General features: G+C 41.0%; 1 protein-coding gene across 1 annotated transcript in view; it reads right to left on the bottom strand.

Moving 5' to 3' along the window:
* Positions 1-4,696: 4,696 nt before the first annotated feature.
* The window catches only part of RSF1 (remodeling and spacing factor 1), a 115,404-nt gene continuing 95,621 nt past the window's right edge, over positions 4,697-24,479 (bottom strand). The window contains exons 10-16 of the mRNA XM_084774174.1: positions 23,812-23,866; positions 22,436-22,545; positions 19,814-19,881; positions 17,594-17,801; positions 15,243-15,466; positions 10,710-10,898; positions 4,697-7,222 (exon numbers count right to left, since the gene is read on the bottom strand). Of these exons, the coding sequence (XP_084630300.1) occupies positions 6,654-7,222; positions 10,710-10,898; positions 15,243-15,466; positions 17,594-17,801; positions 19,814-19,881; positions 22,436-22,545; positions 23,812-23,866 (1,423 nt within the window). The 3' untranslated portion in view covers positions 4,697-6,653. The remainder of the gene's footprint in view (positions 7,223-10,709; positions 10,899-15,242; positions 15,467-17,593; positions 17,802-19,813; positions 19,882-22,435; positions 22,546-23,811; positions 23,867-24,479) is intronic.

Raw genomic sequence — 24,479 nt, 5'->3', positions numbered from 1 at the left:
GGAAAAATAAAGTACTCCAAATAAGCACATCCAAGACATGGTCTGAAATAAGACAGTTCATAAACGCGTATCTGAAATGTATACTTTTCACACTGAAACTCATGTGCCTACGCATCTAAGCGGGTGAAGACAGCAAAGAAAATTATTTCTCAAACTAGTTGCCAGCAGATAAAGGTTATTTATAAATTATGACACATTTAGATGAACTCAGTTCCTTATAAGAATACAGTTATGCTATCCAGGTAGTAAATCAGAATGGTAAAATTATTAGATAGCAAAAAAAAATGTAGGGGCATTTAAAAAGGTGTGGTTACAGCATGGAAGAATGTGCCATGGAAGACTGCCAGCAGCAGTAGTTCTAAAAGATTACAAAAACTTACTAAATAAAGAGGGATGGAAAACTGACCATGAGCCGAGTGTGGTGGTGCATGTCTTTAATCCAAACACTCGAGAGGCAGAGGCTGGTGGATCGCTGTGAGTTCGAGGCCGGCCTGGTCTACAGTGTGAGTCCAACGCAGCCAAGGCTACACAGAGAAAACCTGTCTCGAGAAGAAAAGAAAAAAAGAAAACTGACTGAGGCTGGGCATGATAGTGCATACCTTTAATCCCAGCACTTGGGAGGCAGAGGCAGGCATACCTCTTGAGTTTGAGGCTAGCCTAGTCTACAGAGTGAGTTCTAGGACAGCCAAGGCTAAAGAGAAAAACCCTGCCTCAAAAAATAAAAATCAAAAACTGAATTTGATTTCCCTTCCTGCCAAGTTTCAGCAAGTTATTTGAATAATGTTAGGTAAGTATATGGAATAGTGAAACAATTGTAGTTTCCCTCTCTCTTACACACGAGAAACCAGCCCTGCCCCATTCCTGCCTCCATCTCAATATAGGACATCCTTTCTTAAAGTGCACATGAACTCCCACGGGAGTTTTGGCCAAGGTACTATCGAGACACTATGATCAAGAAGCTACTTTGATAAGAGAACAAAACACACCAACATCAACAATACCTTAGACAGGCACCACAAAGTCATGCACTGAAAGAATATGCTGCAGACTGCCAGGTTTGGGATGTGACAGTTACACTGATAGTAACTGTATCTCTCTCTGTGTGTATGTGTGTGAACGGAGGGAGATACACTCATGCAATGATATGAAAGCTTTGGAAACAGGTTTTAATCTAATCTCAAGGCTTTCCAAATAGTAGTGCAGTACTGACATGCACCAACTCTACTAAAGGGCAATGGAACGAAAAAGACCATGGCACAAGGTTTAAACAATTTGAGGTTTAATTACGTAATGCTCCTGAAGATGTTCTAGCATAAACACAACTGTAAAAATCTACATCCTATTTTAGGGTATTTCCCCACCTCCCATCCCTTAAAAGCTGTACAGTTATTAAAAAAATGTGACTCTCGAGCAAAATAAACTTTTTTCTTTGTTTGCAACATACAAAATAAGTTAAATGATTTAGAAGATCTTGAGCCATGAGTTCCACGTGAGTGTGTTCTGGCTGTCCGTAAACATACCATGCAAGCTCCTGGCCTATGCCCAAGATGCACTAAATGCAGACCAAACAAACCCCAAACACTTAAGTTAGACTGCTTCTGAAACTGATGAAAGCCAAAAAATTATACAGTTACACAAGTTCATTCTTAACCTACATCATCCAGTGGGAAAAAGAACGAGGCAGGTTTTTCAGTCCTTTGCACATTTTCTAGCTTGAACCAGGTTAGCAACAAAACAAAACCAAAAAAACCCAAAACCAAAACAAAAAAAACCCAAAACACCCAAACCCCACAAATACAGCTGCTTAATTTTTTTTCTCATTCAAAATATCTAGAGCTTAACGAATCCCTACACCTCTGGTAATGTATGTTCTATCACAGCCCGCGTGTATAGGATACACATATCTAAAACATTATTAAGAGAGGAACACCACCACTAGAGTGCGTATGCCAGAACAGCATGCCCTTGGGCAAAGTGGTTAACTGTGAAATGGGGCAGGGAGCTTTGTCTATAACCAAAAGGAGTGTAAAACATCAAGGGAACTCTGTTCTAGGCAACTCCTGAGAGGGTCTGCGTGAGTAGGAAGTGTTTCGTGTACAATCTAACGCGGATCACTATCAACACATGAGTTTGGCTCATGACTGTTTACATGGGAGTGACACCCTCAGGGTTCTGCACTGCAGCCGGTTATCTAGTAAACCTTGGCACTATACAAATGTTAAACCATTAAGTTGGAGTGAAATATTTTGAAAATTAAGTGGAAGCATAGCACAAGAATCCACTTTAAAGGCTGGATGCTAAGCCGGGCTTGGTGGCACACACCTTTAATCCCAGCACTCAGGAGGTAGAGGCAGGCAGAGTGAGCTCCAGGACCGCCTGATCTACAAAGGGAGTCTAGGACAGCCAAGGCTACACAGAGAAACCCTGTCTCGAAAAACCAAAAAGCCGGATGCTAGCAAAGGCTTTTCCTTTCAGGATCAGGATAAAAAACAGTGAGGAAATAAGCCAGCAGCTAGCTTGCTGGCCACTTCTAAGCTTTATACTGGGAATGGCAGATAAAATTGGAATGAATTTTGAGAGTTCAATAGTGGATCATATTAAAACAGACAAAAGACTATGTAGATTACAGCATACATGTAGTCTTGGCATACTCTGCTTCTTAAGAGAACCAGAAATATATTTTGAGAATGAGAAATCATCAAGAAAAACTACTTTTTTTCTTTAAACATTCTACAGTTGGAACCATATTTATAATTTTGTCACAACTACTTGCCTTGTATTTTCAGTAAGTCGGTTTATGATGAATTTAGTATTCTAGCAGTTTCCCAGGATGTATGTATATACACATTTCTTCTTAAGAGAAAGCTTTGAACACTTGTTCTAAAGCGAAGACACCACCCTGAACTAGAGACCTGCTCTGCCGTGGCAGCTGGCAGTGGAGTAAGAGCATTTTCTGAGTGTTAAAGATCCGTTAGGTGCTTATGTTTTCTGGTAGAACAGTTAGTGAGCGGCTAACACCTCATGCCTACCAAGGAGGCTAACCAGGTGTTCCTGTCACAGAAGGAACTTCACTCGTCCCACTTACAAACTACCAACACATCCTCCACCATTTTAACTCTCCGTTTAAACAAGTTAAGTGTCCATGTTTTTCCTAATATATGTACTTTGCTTAAATGTCTACTATACAGGATAGGTTCTACCAACTACAAAGTGAAAAGTGGGTAATAATATTCTTTTACAAATCTTCCCTCACAATTTCATTAGTATCTGAAGTTCTTGGTTCTTTGGCAGATCACTTTTTTTTTTTAAATAAGTTACCAGTAAACATGAATTCATTTTTAAAGAAACTTTTTGTCCTCTGAATCTACAACCTTGACCAACTGGAAATAGATGTCAAAGAAACAACCTTAATGTGTTATGTGTATTGCTGAACACACATCACTTTGCGGTAACACTCTACAACAAGCACTATCTCTTCACGCATGTACAAACCAGTCTGAGTCCCTTACACACGCTATTTCAATTCTAAGCTCTTGAACTGTAAAAACCTGGCTAGTTGTCAACTTTACTGAAATGGACTACTACACTGTATTTTCCCTTAATGCATATGCTGTAGACTAAGAGGCTGCTACTGGGAGCCCTTTGATACAAGCTCAACACTTGTATTTCAAAAGGTAGGAGGGGGTCACTAAAGTTATGAAAGGGAGAGATTCTGTAGATGTATTTATTGTAAATTGAATCTATCAAGGATTGAAGATCGCCTACCCTCTCTATATGACTGTTTTCCTTTCCATCCTCCAGTTCTTAATGGTTTTATTGGAATTTTTGATACAGAACATTTATTTTGACAGCAGCAACAGAAACCCGATTGGGAACGTCTTCCAAGTGAGGATTTCTGAGATAACAGACTCTGAAGGACTGAATCTAAACACTAAGCAGGGCAGTAGTTCTAGGCCAGTGTTACAACGCTTACTCAGCATGCACGAGGCCCTGGATTCCATCTCCAGCATGAACACAAACAAACACACACCAAGCAGCAGAACTGGCTGGACACTAAGCTGGTATATACGAGCTGCCTGCATTACTGCTGACAGGCAGCTGGTTTAATGGGAATGGAAGGTTAGAAGGGACACTCAGTATCAAGCTGGCACTCAAGGTAGTAAGGATCAGACAGCGCAAGTGGCTTTAAAGCCCCTATCAGTGGGACATTTGCTAAATGACTACTCAGTCTTTACTGTAAAGCTTACTGTGGGATGTCCATAGCGGGGTAGGAAGCTGCTTCACGTTCTGCATGCTGTTGACTTAGCTACCCATTTACTACTTGTAATCATCCGTGTAAACGAAGAAGAGTTGATAGGTGGATGCAAGAGCTGGTGTGTGCAGAGGTAGAGACAGGCACGTGGGGGATTCTCTATACCACAGCAGCTTGCCCTGGCTGCAAGACTGAAAGCCGAGGCTGGGTAGCAGGAACCACTTACCGCCGCACACTAGTATGTTCCTTCTGCCTGTCTGTTAAAAAATGGATTCTTAGCTGATTTTCTAATGGAACAACAGTTAGGAAGGAAGTCTTACAAGTGAACGTGGCTCCTTTTTAGTCCTTCAGTGCCTGTGAATTTAAGCCTGCCCTGTCCTTCCAGCACAACACTGCTTCAAGATAAAACCGCAGCTGCCTCTGTAAGTGGCTGCTGCACCCTCATTTGTAGACTGCTTCCATTGTTTTATTGTTACACAAGTACAATATGACAGGCAGAATCAAAGCAAACATATTAGCGCTCAAGTTCTATGGACCAAAGTGAAACCAAAATCCAGTAACTGAACAAAACAAACAAACAAACAAACAAACAAACAAATCAGCACTAAAATTTAAAGGCCAGGAGATAAGATTTAAGGGCAGTGTCTATCACGGAACAGAAAGTAGGAGCATAAAGTTTCCAGAGAGGTCTTTATGACGCAAGCCTAATGCTAGCTTTTAATAATGAAAAGAAGTGGTTTATTGTACACTGACTACCACATATAATGCTTAATCTGAAAAGAAATGAAATTTCTTGAGCCAGCAGCAGATACAGTATGTCTATTGCCGGCAACAGACAACACTGAACAGAAAACCCCAATCCCAGGGCAAAAGCGCGCGTTGAAGCCACGCTGGAGGCTTCAGGATGCGCCAGGCAAGGCGAATCACAAACGCTGCAGTTGCACAAGGTTAGGGCTGTGCCTGGAGCCTCACAACTGTAACAGAAACTAAGATTTGTTCTTATTTTAGTGTCAGCTATGTTACATTATTTAATTTAAAAACCGCGTATTTTTGAAGCAAAGGGCTTATCCTTAAAGTGTTGAGATGTTTAAAATGGAAGTTATGCTTATTAAGGGTATCAGCGGTTTTCATTCAATTCTGTTGGTTGTGTGACTATTAATGGATTTTAATAGAAGTATATAATGGCCAAAGGCCAGAACTACATTCAAACCCTGCTAATGTATCCAGGCAGATAGAAAATTCCAACACACACTCACACCCGCCCCCCACAATCTCTCACACACACACTACAATCACACACCCCACACACGCTTAAACTCTAAACTAAAAATATCTCCCAAAGGAACTGCTTTGTTTGTAGACTTCAATTTGAAGTAGATACTAAGGGCAAGAATAGATCAGTTAAAATTCACCTGAAAATCCCTGCTCAGTCTTCAAATGTGCTAAAATACCACCATTAGCTTAGCATCTCCATATAAGTTATATTTAGATGTATTATATTCAAAATGTCATCTCGGATGGTTAATACCATGTGGCCTGAAGAGTTAACACTACTGGCAAATTTATAGTGTACCTGGATTTTAGGAAACGAAGACCACTTACTTCACTAACTCCCCAACTGGCCCAGTGTAACAGAGAGGCCGCCTACTAAACAGCATAACAGCTATTTCAAGACTTTCTGTTAGCACAATCTGGTTGTCAAAGCTTCATTATACAAACGTTTTTCAGATGATTTTAAACAAGAAACTCTGCTGTAACAGAAAATTAGGTTAAAGTGTTTTTATGATGGTGCTTCCATGGTCTCTTCTTTATTTAAAGTGTGTAACTCCAATAGTAAACAAATTGATTTCACGAAGGCTATTACTAAGTGACGTATGTACGATGTTATCTACAATACTCAAACTGCAACAGTACAGACTTGAACTTTTAAACAGTTTGTTAATCATCATCTATGCCATGAATGTTTAAATATAATATATATTTAATATGAAAAGCTAAAGCACAAGTGCTTTCTCCCACCCTAAATTCTGTTTTGGGCCCTCACAGATTTGGAATGCATTCGTATCCACCCTTTTCACAAAGTCAGGAGAGCTCAGGAAATATAAAGTCAAAAATATACAAATCTTTGTTGTTATTATAATAAGATTTTTCCCCCATGAATGAAATTACCAAGGACCATGAACTTGAAAAAAGAAAATCAAAAGGAATTTACAGCAATTATTAATCTTCAAAGTTCAAAACTGGTCACTTCACAGAAAGACTTCAAGATTTGTTGAAATGTTTCTTCTAAAAAGTCTTTCTGTAGTGGAGTTTTCTAGGAAAAATTAAACAGCTTTTACTAACTGGCCCGCTGGTGTGAGAGCTACCGTGGAATAAATTAGCACAAAAAAGGAAAGAAGTCTTATAACTGTTCACTGTTACAGACATAATCAACAAGGTCAGTCACTCGTAAGAGCTCATCTTCATCCTCTTCTGGTGCCCCCACCTCCTGTCCACCACTTGTCCCATTGGGGGCAAGACTTGCACTGGCTGTGCCATTGTCCTTGGGGGTCTGTGACTTTTCAGTTGCCTTGCCCATTAAGTTCTCAATGGCTTTGCCAGGGCTCTGTCCATTGGTGGAAGGCAAGTCTACTAGGCTGTAGTCCAATGGGCTCCCCACTTTGCCCACGTTTTCAAAGTCCTCTTCCTCATCGCTCTCTATCCGGTAGGGCTTCTTGCTGCTCTCCTGTTCTGAGGGCAGGCCCCTGGGCTGACTGTCATGGGCAGGCTTCTCTGCATCTCCATGAGCATTGTCACAGCTCTCCTCGTCCGTCTCAATCCGGTGCAGCCGCTTGCGGGATGGTTTGCCTTCCTCTTCATCACCCTCATCTGCGTCTGAATATTCATCTGTGCTTCGGCCCCGTTTCCGAACAGATCGCTTTGATTCTTTTTTTAGCTCGTCATCTTCAGAGTTCTTGGACATATAGCTCTCTAGAATAAACAAACATTTAAGCTGTTGGCACAGTTAACCACAAACACATTCAAGTAGTCCTTTCCTTCCATATCCACCCCATGCTGTGCTATTAGGAAATTACTGTTCTGACATAAATGGATCTAACTCCCACCACCATGTGTAGCAATGCTAAGGAAGATCTACCGTGTGTTTTCCTTCTGATTTTAGGAAAGTGCAGGTTCCTTGGGGAGTGAAAGAAGTGGGATGTCTGATGGTTCTTGAATTAAGTAAAGTTGGCCACAAACTGAGAAACTCCTTCCCTCAGTCCTAAAATTGGGGACTCATAAAAACATATTAATAAGGAAAGCTTAAAACTACAGGAAGGCATGGTACACATCTGTAATTCTATTCTTGGGAAGTATAAGTTCAAGGCCAGCCTGGGTTATAGGAAATCTCTCTCAAAACACCAAAAACCAAAAGCAAACTACTGGGCATCACACAAGACCACCTTTGAGAATATTAAACTCCTCTGGTAGATTGTGAATGCCTTATTGTGATCTGTGCTTTATCTCCACGGCTACACTTAAATTTACAAACTGATGAATAAAAAGTCTATTATGAATTTAGTAAAAGCATTAATGATTTAAAAATAAATTTACAAACTGACGAGGCTCCTGTTGTAGGAAAGCTAAATTCCAGTTAGTTGACATGTGTGTTTGAAAGAGACATCGTAAATCTAATGTAAACAAAATAGCTCCTAAAGGCTTAATGGTTGGTTGGTTTTGGTTTTTCAGGGGTGTCCTCAAACTCAAGAGATCTACCTGCCTCAGCCTCCTGTGTCCTGGGATTGATTACCAGTGGCGCTTTTGTTCTTCAAGCTGCTTAGTTCTCCCTGATTTCCCATTCAGCAAATCAGTAAACGCTTTTGATCTGCCAATAAACCTACACTTGGAAAGCTGGAGAAGTAGCTCAGCAGCTAAGAGCACTCGATGCTCTTGATGAAGACCTGGGGTCAATTCCCAGCGCCCATTGCAGATGAATGGTGGTCACATGTAATTCCAGGATGCGCTCTTTTGGTGTTCACAGATAACTAGGCATCTATGTATACATACATACACAAGTGCGCGCGCGCGCGCACACACACACACACACACACACACACACATCCCTTAACAACTTGATAACTTTTACTCTTACAACTATGGACCTAGTTCTACCCAGCATCATCTCCTCCCTGGGCTACTGGTCCCCAAGCTACTGGTCTTCAATGTATTGATAATATAGGTACTCCAGCAAACGATAACCCATGAGATTACAGTACTACACTGCACTTCCAGCACCACACAAAGTAAATCCATAATCCATCAATGGCCTATTCACTTAGTACATATTAGTTATGTAGTTATTTTAAATTAAAATTAAACAAAATTTAGTTCCAGGTTAAAGCTAGCTGATTTCAAGTGTTGCATAGCCACATGAGGTTAGTACTCAATGGGTTAATCAACATGAATACAGAATACTCCCATCATTGCGGAAATCCAGCTGGTCTTTATCTGAGACTATCAGTCTTTTTTGGTCAGGTGAGATCCCATGTTCTATCAGAATTACTCATTTTTTTAAGAAGGCAGCCATAGACAATATGTAAACAAGCAGGCATGACCATCTTCTACTAAAACCTGATCTGTCCCAGAGCCAGGTTGATTGTGAGTTCAGGGCCAGCCTGGTCTACAAAAAGAGTCCAGAACAGCCAAGGCTACAGAGAAACCCTGTCTTGAAAAACCAAACAACAACAACAAGTTTATCCCAACCTGCACACTGTAGCTTGCTGACTTGCCATTCTCTGACACCTTCAGTTCTAACAACTCTGAACTTCCTGCTGTTCCCTGAATGTGCTGGCCACACTAGCTCAGGCTTCGAGTTTGTCCTTCCATTTGTCAGTGTCACTCTTCCTGTGGATAACTATATAGCCCTACCCAAAATTTCTTTCAGATCTTACATGTCTCACGTGCGTGCACACAGACATACACACAGGTGTGCACACACATATCTATATGTATACTTGGAAATGAAACCTAGAGCCTCAGGCGTACACAGCAAATATTCCATCACTAATTCCCAACTTTACCATCTAAATGTCTTTCTCAATGAGGAAACTGGAAATTCCATTCTTCTAATCCCCCTTTCTCCATCTAATAGTATATATATACACACATATATATATATTTTAAATTTATTTAATTTTTTGAGACAGGGTTTTTCTGTATAACAGCACTGACTGTTCTGGAACTCTTTTTGTAGACCAGGTTGGCCTAGAACTCACAAAGATGGTCTGCCTCTGCCTCCTGAGTGCTGGGATTAAAGGTGTGCACCACCACACCTGACATGGATATTTTATATTCTAGTATTTATTTTCTAGCCTTTCCACCTACTTCAAGAGTTATATGAGTAGCTGGGTGCGTTGACACACGCCTATAGTCCCAGCAATCATGGAGGCAGAGGCTAGTTGATCTCTAAGTTCAAGGATAGCCTGGTCTACAGAGTCCAGGAGAGCTAAGGCTACAAAGAGAAACCCTGTCTTGAAACAACAACAAACAAATTCCTAGTGCTTACACTAGGGTCTAGTTCAAGAAGTATACACATTCAATGGCTGGACAAAAGAATTTAGTTTTATCTTTACAACATATGAAGATACTCATGACAAAGTTCACCTTTAGACTCCTACCTATATTAACATAATTTTTCCTGCTCTTATACTCTCAAATGTTTAATTTGTAAAAGCAACAGCCAAAGCAGACCATAAACAAGGATAGACTCAATGCTTTAAAAGGTGGGAGATAAGAGTCAGTGTCTAACACAGATGAAATGACTATCATAAATTCATGTTAACATTTTTTTGTTATTCATTGGTGTTTTGCCTGCATGTGTGTAAATGAGGGTGCTGGACCCCCCCCCCCCCCTACTGGATTTACAGACAATTGTGAGCTGCCATGTGGGTGCTGGAAATTCAACCATAGGCCTCTGAAACAGCAGCCAATGCTCTTAACCACTGAGCCATCTCTTCAGCCTCACCTGTTAAAAATTTTTAAAGCCTGGCTGGGTGTGGTAATGTTTGCCTGTAATTCTAGAAATTGAAAGGTAGGGGCAAGGGGATCTCTGTGAGTTTGAGGAGGCTAGCCTAGTCTACAAAGCAAGTCCAAGAAAATCCAGGGTTCTTATTATACAGAGAAACCCTGTCTTGAAAAACAAAAAACAAACAAAAAAGATTCATAACATTAGTTGGGTGGTGGTGGCACAAGCTTGTAATCCCAGCACTCAGGGAGGCAGAGGCAGGAGCATCCCTGTGAGTTCGAGGCCAGCCTGGTCTACAAAATGAGTCCAGGACAGTCAAGGCTACATAGAGGAACCTTGTCTCGAAAAACCAACCAACCAACCATCAACAACATAATCACAAGCCTGCATTAATTTTCTCTCCATGCATTGTCTCTTTCTGCCCTGCCCTGCTTCCATATACAGGGCACCACTCACCTTCACTCTCTGAGCTGGAAAGCCTGCGTTTGTGAACTCGCCTCATTTCTTTACCCCGACGTAAACTTTTCTGGGAACCATCACTTTCTGAATCTTCTTTGTAGTTAATTTGTCTTTTCTGGTTCCTTCTTGATCGCCTTCGCCGAGTTTCTACAAAATCATCACTAAAATCATCGCTAAAGTCACTTTCTGTTTAAAAGCAAAACAAAACAAAACAAAATTTAAATCCATTGGTAAAAGTTTACCTAGCTTAGGCTATAAAAATAAGTTTAGTTTAGTTATAAAATTTTTAATTGAATACATTTCATAAATCTCATGTTTTTAAAAATAAAAATCAGAACCGGGCATAGTGGTGCATTCCTTTAATCCCAGCACTCAGGAGGCAGAGACAGGTGGATCACTATGAATTCGAGGCCAGCCTGGTCTACAAAGTGAATCTAGGACACCCAGGCCTGTTACACAGAGAAACCTGGTCTCGAAAAACCCAACTCCCCGCCCCCAAACAAAACAAAATGAAACAAAGAGCCACCTTTAATCCCAGCACTCAGGAGGCAGAGGCAGGTGGAGGCAGAGGCAGGTGGATCTTTGTGATTTCAAGGCTAGCCTGGTCTACAGAGTGAGCTCCAGGACAACCAGGGCTGTTACACAGAGAAACCCTGCCAAAAAGAAAAGTGAGAGAGAAAAAAAAAAAGAGAGAGAGAGAAAAAAAATTTTTTTTCAAAGATCACAACTGTATACTGTGGTTTCCTGAGACAGGGTTCCTAGCCCAGGCTGGCCTTGAACTTCTGCTCCTCTTACCACTACTTCCTGAGCACTGGATTACGTGTGTCCACAGCCATGCAGTGGTGGGGAGCACACATGCTAGGCAAGCATCAACTGAATAGACCCAGCCCCAGCCATGTATATAACATCAGCTAATTCCCAGCATAAAGGAAAAAAGTGGAAGAAAATAAGCAGGAGGAGGAGAGAGGAGATGAGGGGAAAGGAGATGGCTGGTTGCCTAGCACCTGATGCCCAGCAACGCCAAAGAAGGGGAAAGCTGTCAATGTCTATTTTTTGTTGTTGTTGTTTATTTATTTATTTATTAATTTATTTTTGTTACATCTCAATGGTTATCCCATCCCTTGTATCCTCCCATTCTTCCCTCCCTCCCATTTTCCCCTTATTCCCCTCCCCTATGACTGTTCCTGAGGGGGATTACCTCCCCCTGTGTATGCTCATAGGGTATCAAGTCTCTTCTTGGTAGCCTGCTGTCCTTTCTCTGTGTGCTACCAGGTCTCCCCCTCCAGGGGACATGGTCAAATATGAGGCACCAGAGTATGTGTGAAAGTCATACCCAACTCTCCACTCAACTGTGGAGAATGTACTGTCCATTGGCTAGATCTGGGTAGGGGTTCCAAGTTTACGGCCTATATTGTCCTTGGCTGGGGCCATAGTTTGAGCGGGACCCCTGGGCCCAGATCTGCCTATCATAATGTTCTACTTGTAGGTTTGAAGGATCCAGAGGGTCCTAGAAACCTACAATGTCTATTTTGTAATAGTCCCTTCAATTGAGAACAACTAGTTGGTCAGAATACAGACTACGTGTGGAGTGCCTGGTCACAAACAGGACAGCTACACATCACACACGCTTCCCTCAAGGCTCAGGGACCACCACAGAAAAGGAGGCAGAGGTTGGGGAGGACCAGACCAAAACTTTCTGAACATGGAACAGTAGCTGTGCACGTGACCTCACAGAGCTATAGATCTCTGCACAAGATCAAGGCAGCACACCGCTGCAGCGTGCAGGAAGAAGGGGTCGTGAACTGAGGAGCTGAGGAGTGACTGGTAGCTTTGTGGAGGTCAGGGGTTTGGTAAGGGTATGGTCCCAGGCAGACAGGTTCCAAAGGATGGCCCGATGCCCATGAACACACGGGCAGCACAGACTACATTTGGTGGACTTAAAAAAATAAAACAAAAGTACATACAATATTGTTACAGACATGAGGAGAAATTGTGGAGACTTTGCTTGACAAAATCCCAAAGTTCTCTGGCTGATCACCACTGCCCCTAAATATTCTGCATGGTCCAAGTGTAATGTTGTTTAGAAATCTGCTATTTCTCCTAAACTGTTTTTTCTCCTTATTTCCCAGCCGTTAGGAAACTCATACAGGGCAAACTTTTTCTGAAGAGAATATTGAAAGAGGGCATCTGGCCAGAGGCTTGAGACAATGATATAGTTTTTTGCTTTGACTGTGAGTATCCAAGCAGAAACTGCATGAAAGGAAGTTAAGACTGAGACATAACAGTGCCTGGCTAGATACTGTTACCTGTAGAAAGTTTCCCTAGAATCTGCTTTGAGAACAACAGAAGGTGGGCATGGCATGTCATGCTTTACAGGTATTTTACAATAGAGGACCCCTTGGCAACAAGGCTAGGCTTGGACGGCACACCTGCTGGTCTGGGGCTGGAGGTAGGTCAAGTGTTTTCTTAAGACATGACCATCTTATAAACACGTTGGCTTTAGCCCAGGGATATTTATGATTAAACTTTCCTGAGTACTGTTTAAGAAGTAATAAGCAAGGTATGCTGACTGTTGTTTGGAAAATAGTTGATTTTGTTGTATGTATTGTGGTATTTCCTTGTTACTCTGTTGATTTTTGATTGTCCTAGTGATTTTAACAGTAAAAAAGAAAAAAAAAAGGTGTCATTTGTAATGAAAATAATTAAACTTTGTTTCAATAAAATACTGGGGCCGGCCCCTGGAGTTAGTTAGACAAAAAGACAGACAGACGGCAAGGGCAAGCAAGTAACAGATGTTGAGAGAGGGGTGGGGTGGGGGTGGGGGAGCAAGCAAGCAAGGAGAAAGATGGGTAACAACAAGCAATAGATAGATAGGTAGATAGATAGATATTAGATAGATGGATAGATGGATAGATAGATAGATATTAGATAGATGGATAGATGGATAGATAGATAGAAAGAAAGACAGGAAGCTAGTAAGCAAGCAAGGAGTAAGGAGCAAGACAGCAGGGTAACAGCAAGCAAGACGACAGCTGGACAGACAGACAGCAAGCGAGACAGAGACAGATGGAAAAGGTGTCCTGGGCTTTGAGACCTTCAGCTTGTGCCGCACACGCCTGAGTCTACGAGTATTTTTTTTTCCTCCGCCCTCAACTTCTCCTTAACAACTAGTTTCTCTAGCTAGGTGTGCGATCAATCAATGGTCGCTTTCCCTTAACCAGCCGTCAACTTCTCCTTAACAACTAGTTTCTCTAGCTAGGTGTGCAATCAATCAATGGTCGCTTTCCCTTAACCAGCCGTCCTGAGTGCTGGGATTAAAGGCATGCGTCACCACAACTAGCTCCTGAGTTGAGTTTTATAAAGAAAAATATTTAAGTGAATTTGGCATAGAGTTAGAACAGAACTTTCAATCTCTAAAGCCAGCCTAAGGACACCTCTACTAAGCTGTACTGTGAAGCAGTGCCCTAGGCATTGACAATTAAAAAACCAACAGTAACTGTGTTAAACAGTGAAGGTATTCTATGACTGGCAGCATCAAATGGATTTCTTTATGTGGAAACAAACACCTGTCTCATCAGTATGCAAAACTACATATTTACAAAGGGGGCTGGGCTCGGTGGCAGCACCAGCAGTCCTTTGAGTGTCAAGGTGAAGTGTTAGGGGACAGCTTAAGGAAACGGCTCTCTCCTTTTCCACCATGAGGGTCTTGGAGATGAAAAACAAGGCTGTAAGGCTTGGGAACAAGCACTCACTGAACCATTTTTATGGCCAAAAGATTTTTATTTTTAAATTGCAAAACAACAGGATCTCACTTTATAGCCCTGGCTGGCCTGCAACTCACTACACAGACCAGGCTGGCCTTGAATGCACCACGGTCTCACTCCCGATTGCTGGATTATAGGCATGAGCCACTGTGTCCAGACCTAAAATGGCTTTAAAAATAAAATTTATTTGGGGCTGGAGAGATGGCTCAGTGGTTAAGAGCACTGGCTGCACTTCCAGAGGACCCAGGTTCAATCCCCAGCACCCACATGTCAGAGCACAACTGTCTGTAACTTCAGTTCCAGAGGATCCGACACCCTGACAGACGCAACAATGAAGAGAAAAATAAATGTTAAAAGAAAAAGTCAATATTTGACTTGCATTATCTATTTTATATGCCTATGTACTGTAAGGCGCGTAAAAACTTCTCAGGAATAGAAGTTGTGAGTGGAAAGGCTTGAAGCCTCGGTGTGTGTTGGATTAATTGGTTCTGGTACTCATTTTCCAATAACCCAAAATATCTCAGGAATACTTGGCAGCAGAAGGATCTATCACACTTATCATTCTAAAAGAGTTTGACATGAAGGTAACATATTAATTTGGGTGAATTTTATCAGGTGTGCTCATATGAAAAAAAGGAACTAACAAGTCATAAGAAAAGGACTTCTAAGTCTCCGCAGGAAGCTTATGTCACAGCTGAATAGTTTCAACAGTAGTAACTCCAGAGGTCACAGGAGTTAATGCTGGGGTACAGGAAGGCATTCTTACCAGAGTCTCTACTGTTCTCCTCAGACTCTTCCTCCTCTTCATCATCATCAGAGTACTTTTTCTTTGGGGTCTTTCTCCGCAAACGCCTGCTTTGCCTCATTGGCCGAGAAGGATGCCGCCTCAGTCTCCGGCTGCAGAAGTCAGTGTCACTGTCCTCATTGGATGGTGGGTCTTCTTCACTCTCATCCGGGTTCTCATCAGATACGACAAACTCATCCTGAGATCTGCCCAGGGAGAGCCAGATAGGTCATGATGGTGCACTTAGTGCTTGCTTGTCTTGTTGAGGGACATTTGGAAGTGACAACCAGATTTTCATACTTCTAAGCACAAATTATAATGACTCCAACAAAATGTTAAATAATATTTAAAGACACATTTGGAAAATTATGTCAACCTCTGCTAATAAATGACTATGTACCACCTCTCCGCCTCTTTGCAGCCGCTGTGAAGATAAGCTGACGCTGAAGTTCACACATGAATTTCACTGACCTCTTTGGGTTACATTTTAAATCCAACATAGCCAAAAATGACCATTACTTCTCACCCTACTCTTCTTCTATCTACCAGCCTGATATTTTTCACTTTATTTTTTATTATAATTTATTCACATTACATCCTGATTGTTATCCCCTCACTCTTATCTTCCTGTTCCCACTGTCCCTCCCCCTTCAGCTAAAAATATGGAATACTTAATGAATCTGCGTGTCATCCTTGCTAATCTCCTCTGTATTGTTCTAATTTTAGTATATATGCTGCCGAAGTGAGCACCAGCCTAATTTTTTTTTTTCCTTTTTGGCTTCTCTCTCTCTTTTTTAAAAAAGATTTATTTATTTATTATGTATACAGTGTTCTGCTTGCATATAACACCAACAGGGCAGAAGAGGGCAGCAGATCTCATTATAGATGGTTGTGAGCCACCATGAGGTTGCTGGGAATTGAACTCAGGACTTTTGGGAGAGTAGTCAGTGCTCTTAACCTCTGAGCCATCTCTCCAGCCCTTTTCTTTTTGGTTTTTCAAGGCAGATGTTTCTCTTGTAGTCCTGGCTGTCCTGGAACTCACTCTGTAGACTAGGCTGGCTTCGAACTCACAAAGAAACACCTGCTTCTGCCTCCCTGAGATGAAAGGCATGCGCTACCACGCCCAGCTCCAGCCTGATATTTTGTTTTTGTTTTTGTTTTCATTTTTTTCTCCTTTATTAATTTATTCTTGTTACATCTTAATGGTTATCCCATCCCTTGTATCCTCCCATTCTTCCCTCCCTCCCATTTTCCCCTTATTCCCCTCCCCTATGACTGTTCCTGAGGGGGATTACCTCCCCCAGTATATGTTCATAGGCTATCAAGTCTCTTCTTGGTAACCTGCTGTCCTTCCTCTGAGTGCCACCAGGTCTCCCCCTCCAGGGGACATGGTCAAAGGTGAGGCACCACAGCCTGATATTTTGAAGGCAATAATTCTATCTTGTTTTTTTGTATGTTCTGGTTACAACTCTACCAGGACATCCTCTATTTCATCCCCACATTCTTGCATTTCTGGGATTTTCCTAATTATGCCCTCACATTTGAACACATGGCTTTTCTGTTCTGGTTGCTCCCTTTTCTCATTCTCTCTCTGACTCTAAACTGAAAGGCTGCCCAAAATATTCTACACATGTCAATTCTAAGTTACTTTTTATTGTTGAGGTTGCCCTGACCACCTTAGAATGAGCCAACTTTTGGCTGTTAATAGATGTAGTAATAGGTATACAAAATGAGAAAGTCGGCAGTACTGTTTAAAACTTGTTCTGTACAGAAGCCATTCTAACCCTAATATTTGTTTGATTAGGTCCCCCTTTCTCACCTCTAGAGAGAGGTCAGTGACTAGCTACTTCTTTATAGTTTCCCACATTTGATTAAAAACCGTTGATGAGCTTGGTATGAGACAATAATATTGAGAAAGGTTTCAATAAATAAAGCTTACATAGTTAACCAACTTTAAGTACAATTTTAAATATTAAACAACTGTAAACATTGCTTTAATTTTTTGTTTTGTTTTCGGTTTTTTTTGAGACAGGGTTTCTCTGTATAACCTTGCCTGTCCTGGACAAACTTCGTAGGCCAGGATGGCCTCGAACACACAGTAATCTACTTGCCTCTGCCTCCCTGAGTGCTAGGATTACAGGCCTGCGCCCCTGAGCCCAGCTATGTAGCTGTAATTTTAATCTAAAAGGAATCAAAGTCAGTAATCACAAATCTGCTTTAAATATACTGAAAATACAGAGACTGCCCATGTACACGAAGAATAAAAGCCACGGCCAGGGCGTCCCAGGCTCGGAGGCTCCCGCAGCTGTGGTGCAGCTGCCCTAGCCACATACCCGTCACTGATCTTGAACTCGTCCTCGCTCTCCTCCTCATCCAGGTTGCTGTCACTATCCAGGTCATTGAGTCGCCGGCGTTTCTTCCTACGAGCAGCAGCTGCCCTCTGGGGCCGTTTATTTTCCTTTCGTTCTTCATCCAAAATAGTAGAGATGTCTTTCCCTCGGTGACCCGTGATGGTGGAGATATCTTTTCCTCGGCCAACTCCTGCGAGGAAGAGGTAACTGCACGGTTACTGAACCTTCCCCGTAACTTTTGAGAGCAGCAGCTCTTCTTTACTTTTTCTTAGAGATATGCAGGTTCCTTACACCGTCAACTGACACTGCTCTAAACAAAGGATTAACATGCCTATCTTACTGAATATAAGGTCAAAGGGCAGAGACTCCTAGTTCTACACTTTGATTTGCTATACCACCAATTTGATGCCTCCCCCTCCGTACTTTATTTCATTGTCTTTGATTTGGTGGAGGGCTGTTTAAAAACAGAACAAAACAAAACCAAAAAAACCTAGATGTGGTGGCACACAACTTTAATCCCAGCACTCAGGAGGCAGAGGCAGGTGGATTGAAACTCCTCCCTCCAAAAATCAAAAAAAAAAAAAAAAAAAACCCTCTCTATCCAGCTGAGGTTGGTCTTCAATTTGTGATCCTCATGCTTATACTTTTACACACACACACACACACACACACACACACACACACACACACACAATATACATAGCGTGTGTTCATACATTCCAAGGAACACTTCTGGAGGTCAGAAGACAACTCTCAAGAGTCAGTTCTCTTCTGCCATTTGTAAGGTCCAAGATCTCAGTCAGGTTGTCTGGACTGTGTGCAAATGCCTCTACCCACTGAGACACCCTGCCAGCACTCAATTCTCATGGCTGGTAACGTTTTTAAAAATTCACGTGTATGTTTTTGTAAGTGAATGCCACATGGGTGTGGGTGCCATCAGAGTCCAGAAAAGGGCATCAGATCTCTTCAAAGTAGAGTTATCTGTCGTTGCAAGCTATCTAACACGGGGGCTAGGAACCACACTCTAGTCCTCTGGAACAGCAGCAAGTGCTCTTAACCGGCAAGCCATCTCTCCAGACACATCTTTTAAAGAAAGTAACTCAGAGGTTTCTGATTTAGCCACAGAGTTGTCCAACTGTCACCACTAGCCAATGTCAGAACTTGTTCTTCCCTCTAAAAAAAGCCTTGTATCTATTAGCAGCTGCTCAAGATTCTTCTTAAATAAGAACAGAAAGACACTGAAAAAGATATAGGGGGGGGGGACCCAATTTTAAAAGGCTATGATGTCAGTTTCTTTACAAAAAATTTCCGGCTTATTGATTCATTCATTTTTGTTTTGTTTTGTTTCAAGATGGGTTCTCTGTGTTCTTTGTGGTTTCCACTTGTTAAGGTGAAAACTTAATGGATCAGCCAGGCGTGGTGGTGCGTGCCTTTAATCCCAGCACTCGGTAGGCAGAGGAAGGAGGATCTCTCTAAGTTCAAGGCTGGTCTGGTCTACAGAAGTTCCAGAACTACAGAGACAGCCCCTGTCTAAACCAAATCAAGGAAGGGAGGGAGGGAGGGCAGGCAATTAAATGAGTAAGTTGATTTTTTTTTCTTCCTTTTTTGAGACAGGGTTTCTCTGTGTATCCTTGGCTGTCCTGGACTTGCTTTGTAGACTAGGCTGTCCTCGAACACACAGTTATCCACCCGCCTCTGCCTCCCTGAATGCTGGAATTAAAGGTGTGAGCTACCACATCAACCTGAGTAAATTGATTTTTAACAGATTTATACCAGTCATTCAAATTCAAATTATTCATACACTTTGAGGTTTCTAGTATAAACAATAGAAACTTTTTTTGAGTATTCTAATTAGAATCAGATATAAATTGTTTAATCAATAAAGGAAATTAACATTTTGTGTTATACCATACAAAAATTAATAAGAGTAATTATTATTATTTTGTTTTCTGGGGTTTTTCGAGACAGAGTTTCTTTGTGTAACAGCCTTGGATGCCCTGGCCTCTCTTTGTAGACCAGGCTGGCTTTGAACTCACAGAGATCCACCTGCCTCTGCCTCCCGAATGCTGGGATTAAAGGCATGCGCCACCACACCCAGCTAAAATTAATAATTATTAAGTTCTAATTTAATACACTAGCACTATTGTCAACAGATTACTTTGAATATGAGAATATGAAAAAGAATAACTGATAAACACATACCTCCTCCATCAGCCTCTTTGATATCATCTTCTATAGCTTCATCAATTGCTTCATCAAACTCATCAAATCTAAAATAAGCACAACAATGAGATCCTATGCTTACCTATGTGTGATGTCTATAGGCTTCCTACAAAAAGCACCTGCAAGACTCTGTTTTTGTCCCCACCGCAGCTCACATGTGATGACCTTAGGGCATGGGGCACTCGTAAATGACTAATGTCCTCATTAAACAGGAGGAAAAAAAAAGAGATTCTCGTGGCATCTCCTGCCATGTAAAGTTAAAGCAAGAGGGTGTATACATAAAGACGCAGGCCCTCACCAGACATTACATCTACGAGACCTTCTACCATGTGTGCACAAAGCACCAATACCACTGATAACCCAGCACCAAGGTACCACTGATAACCCAGCACCAAGGTACCACTGATAACCCAGCACCAAGGTACCACTGATAACCCAGAAACAGGCCCGAAAATCTCCCAAGTCTGTCAGTACTTTCATCTTGAACTTTATAAAGATTCTGCAACGATGAGAAATTAATTATGCCTTCTGAAAGCTATCCAGTTGATAGTATTTCTACACAGGAACGTAAGATTAATACAGTATCAATTAATAAGTAAGTAAAAACTTCAAAGAACCAGATAACACAGTTTTAGAATTTTTAGATTATAAAGTCTTCTTGCCCCTCTTCTGAAACAGGGTCTCTCTGTGTAGCCCTGACTGGTCACAGAGATCTACCTGCCTCTGTCTCCCTAGTGCTGGCATTACAGGCCTGTGCCATCATGCCCTGCAAGTCTTTTTTTTTTCTTTAAATACAATCAACTATGCGCTATTATAATGAAAATACAATTGTAAATTAAATATTAAGTAAAAGTAGATGGTTGTGTAACAAAAACATAATGGACACTGAAATTTGTTACATAAGGTTTTTATAAAATGCCTTGTTTCAACCATTTATAAATTATAAACACCAGACAATACAAAACCTACTAGTGGGCTAGCTTTGGCTGAAAGATTCACCTCTAATTAACTCACTTGTGTTGGAGGAAGGGCCAACTGTGTTTGCCAATGCTAATTTCAGTGCCTTGAGATCTGGTTACAGTCTTGCCATGGGCATTGTTATGAATGCTGAACTATCTCCTGTAACCAAATGACAATATGGAATATTCCCCAATCATCCCTGATTGGCTAAATAAAGATGCTGAAGCCTATGACTGGGTAGAAGAGAGGGAGGTAGAGTTCCAGGGAGGAGGAAACAGAAGAAGAGAAAGGAAGGAATCAGGCTAAAGGAAGATGGTGGGAGAACGTGGCTATAAGAACAGACTGATGGATCAGAACCACTCTTGGAGTCATCAGATTGGCAAGTGATTGGCTTTTATGTGGGTTTTAAAGGTACTAGGATTATGGGCTGGAGAGATGGCTCAGAGGTTAAAAGCACTGACTGTTCTTCCAGAGGTCCTGAGTTTAATTCCCAATAACCACATGGTGGCTCACAGCCATCTAGAATGTGATCTGATGCCCTCTTCTCAAATGCAGGTGTACACGCATGCAGAGCACTGTATATATAACAATTTAAAAAAATAATAAAGGTACTAGGATAAGGATAACTCAGAATCCGCCTAGCATAGTTCTTACATCTTAAAAATAAATAATAATCTCTGTGTCAGTCATTGTGGAAATATCTGGTTAAAGAAAACTACTGCCTTAAAAATAATTTACTATATTGATTAATATAGAAAGAATAATTCATCTTTTTCTGCACATGGCAAAGTAAGTTGGACAAAATTACTCCTCCATTGAAACTGTTAAGTCCAATAATAAGTACTACTGAAAAATAATTGTGTTGTTTTGTTTTGTTGTTTTGAGACAGGGTTTCTCTGTGTAGCCTTGGCTGTCCTAGACTCACTTTGTAGACCAAGCTAGCCTTGAACTAACAGCGATCCACCGGCCTCTGCCTCCCAAGTGCTGGGATCAAAGGCATGCGACACCACGCCCAGCCAATAATTGTGTTGTTTAAATTCATATACTGGTGATGAAAAGTTCCACCTAGCCAAATGTGCTTTTGCTCAAAGGATATTTCTTCTGATTTAAAGATAAGAAACAGGAAAAATGATCTCCAAGACTGTTTTCTTGCTTGGTTGGTTTTTTTGGGTTGTTTGTTTGTTTGTTTTTTTCGAGACAGGGTTTCTCTTGTAGTCCTGGCTGTTCTGGACTTGCTTTGTACACCAGGCTGGCCTCGAACTCACAGTGATCCTTCTGTCTCTGCCTCCCAAGTGCTTAAGACTGCTTTCTAAGTAAGTTGTATCTTAGTTTAGGGATCAGGTGACCTAAGATGAACTCGTACATGCTAAATATAAAATAATTTCTGCTGTGAATCTGTACGTGCAAGTGCAAGCATGCCATGTGGACTGAACACAGGACGTTGCTCATGCTAGGGAAGTGCTCTATTACTACTGAGCTGCAGTGCGGCCTTGAGGTCTTAGAACACAACACCCAAAGATGCCAAATGACATACACGTAACAGTTACAAACCATCAAGTTGGGAGCACACCCACTTCTATGTCTTGTCTAACTGGGGGAAAATGTTTGCTTCTTTCACTGTAACATTTTAAAATTTCATACCTGTAGCTTATACACTTCCTTGTTCTTGTTGATCTCCTTTCAAGTAAGTTTGCTTTGGATTTTTTTGCATCTTTTTTCTTTTCTTCTTGATCTTCAGAAAAATCTGGCTCCTTTAAAGATAAAAACATACAGGTGTAACAGAGAAACAGTCCTTGGAATTAGGAGTTTTAATATTCTACCTGGACAGTACGCATGAAAGGTTTGAAGGACTCTGAAATTATCCACCCAATAAATATACACAGCATAACTAATTAAGCAAACTTAGAATATTGGTAATCAATAGGTAAACAATTTTTGTATTGAAATTATTATACTTCTGTAAGTTTACAATAGTCTGTATTAAAATAAACAGAATGTAGTTTTTCTACCAATTCACTCTTTTAACCAATAATTAAACATGATACACAGAAAACTTTGAATCCATATGTATGATGAATTCATGAGATGATTTTACTTAAACTGAAGAAAAACAGCTTGGCAAACTACTTAAGCTGTGATTTAATTGTGTAAGAATAAAACAGTAAAACTTCAGTTGGAAACTGCTGAGTATAGAGGCTCACAGGGCTAACCCCAGCCTTCAGAGTCAGCACTCAGGCCTAGAGAGCAGGTGGGTCTCTGAATTCTGGGCAGCAAGGGTTACATACCCTGCCTTAAATCAACAACAGTGACAAGACCCACAACAAAAGCAAGTTAGAAATTATGCTTCATGACCATTCACTGATGAGGTACCCTTAATTATAAACTAACAGATATGAAATAATGATAGTTCATCAAAGAAATTGAATTATTATAGAAACTAAAGTTTCAATAGTGCCAGATTAAAAGTATAATATTCCCAAGCTATCCTTTAGTTATCTTATGCAAATAATACATTATAAAGCTAGCCACAAATTGCTTATTTACAGTAGAAACAATAAAATATTACCCCAAAGCAATGAGCTGCAAATTTAGTTTAAATACAATAATCACATTTTGGGATACTATTTATATATAATTATTTTAATATTTATTTCTCCAGGTGCTTAAAATGTCTAGCTTTAATAGGATAGCTATATTGAATATTAAGACAAGGCATGTAACTGGTTAAACTTAGAAAGCGTATAGCATCTCCTCTATAAATACTATATAAACCTGGACTGAAAATGGCTAAGTGGTTAAGAGCACTGACCGCAATTCAGAGGACTCAGGTTTGATTCCCAGAATCCACAGAATGGCTCATAACCATCTGAAACTAGTTTCAGAGGATCTGGCACCCTCTTCTGACCTCTGTGGGCACTAGGTATACATGAGGTCCAGACATACATGCAGGCAAAACACGCATACACATAAAATTTTAAAATAAAAAAACTAAACAAAACTATCAACTAGAAACTTACTTGTGGAGGAATGATGTTTTCAATACTAATGCCAACATACACCAAGCGTTCTTTCCTTAAAACCAAAAGCATAAGATAAGATTTGCTGAAAATTAAATTGGTATGAACATATCATGACTGTAGACAGTAATAACACTACAGTCTCATGATACTTAAGAGGCTATCACCAATATTGCATTGAAACTTTATCAATAAAGAACTAGTATGGATGAAAAGCACAAATCTGCTGGGCATGGTGGCGCACGCCTTTACTCCCAGCACTTGGGAGGCAGAGGCAGGCGGATCTCTGTGAGTTCGAGGTCAGCCTGGTCTACAAAGCAAGTCCAGGACAGCCAAGGCAACACAGAGTACACAGAGAAATCTTGCCTCATAAAACAAACAAAATAAAACAAGCCCCTGGGGGGGGGGGGGGGGTGGAAGCAAAACCTTTTTTTACCTATAAGACAGCTGTATTTTTCAACTGAAATAGACAAACTTCAAACCATGACTTAACACTGTAGTTAGATGGAAAGCTACCTCTGACTAGACAAACTGGATCTTTGCAAAGGTTTTGGAAAATGCTCTGAGTGTGTATACAATTATAAGCTACAGTAAAAACATCACTATAAAATAATGGCTCACAAACCATGCATTCAAAAACTATTTCAAGGCCTCAGTGAATGACAGAC

Source organism: Acomys minous (genome assembly GCF_964271855.1).
Source record: "Acomys minous genome assembly, chromosome: 2".
Lineage (NCBI taxonomy): Eukaryota > Metazoa > Chordata > Mammalia > Rodentia > Muridae > Acomys > Acomys minous.
This window is presented reverse-complemented; position numbering and strand designations above follow the sequence as displayed.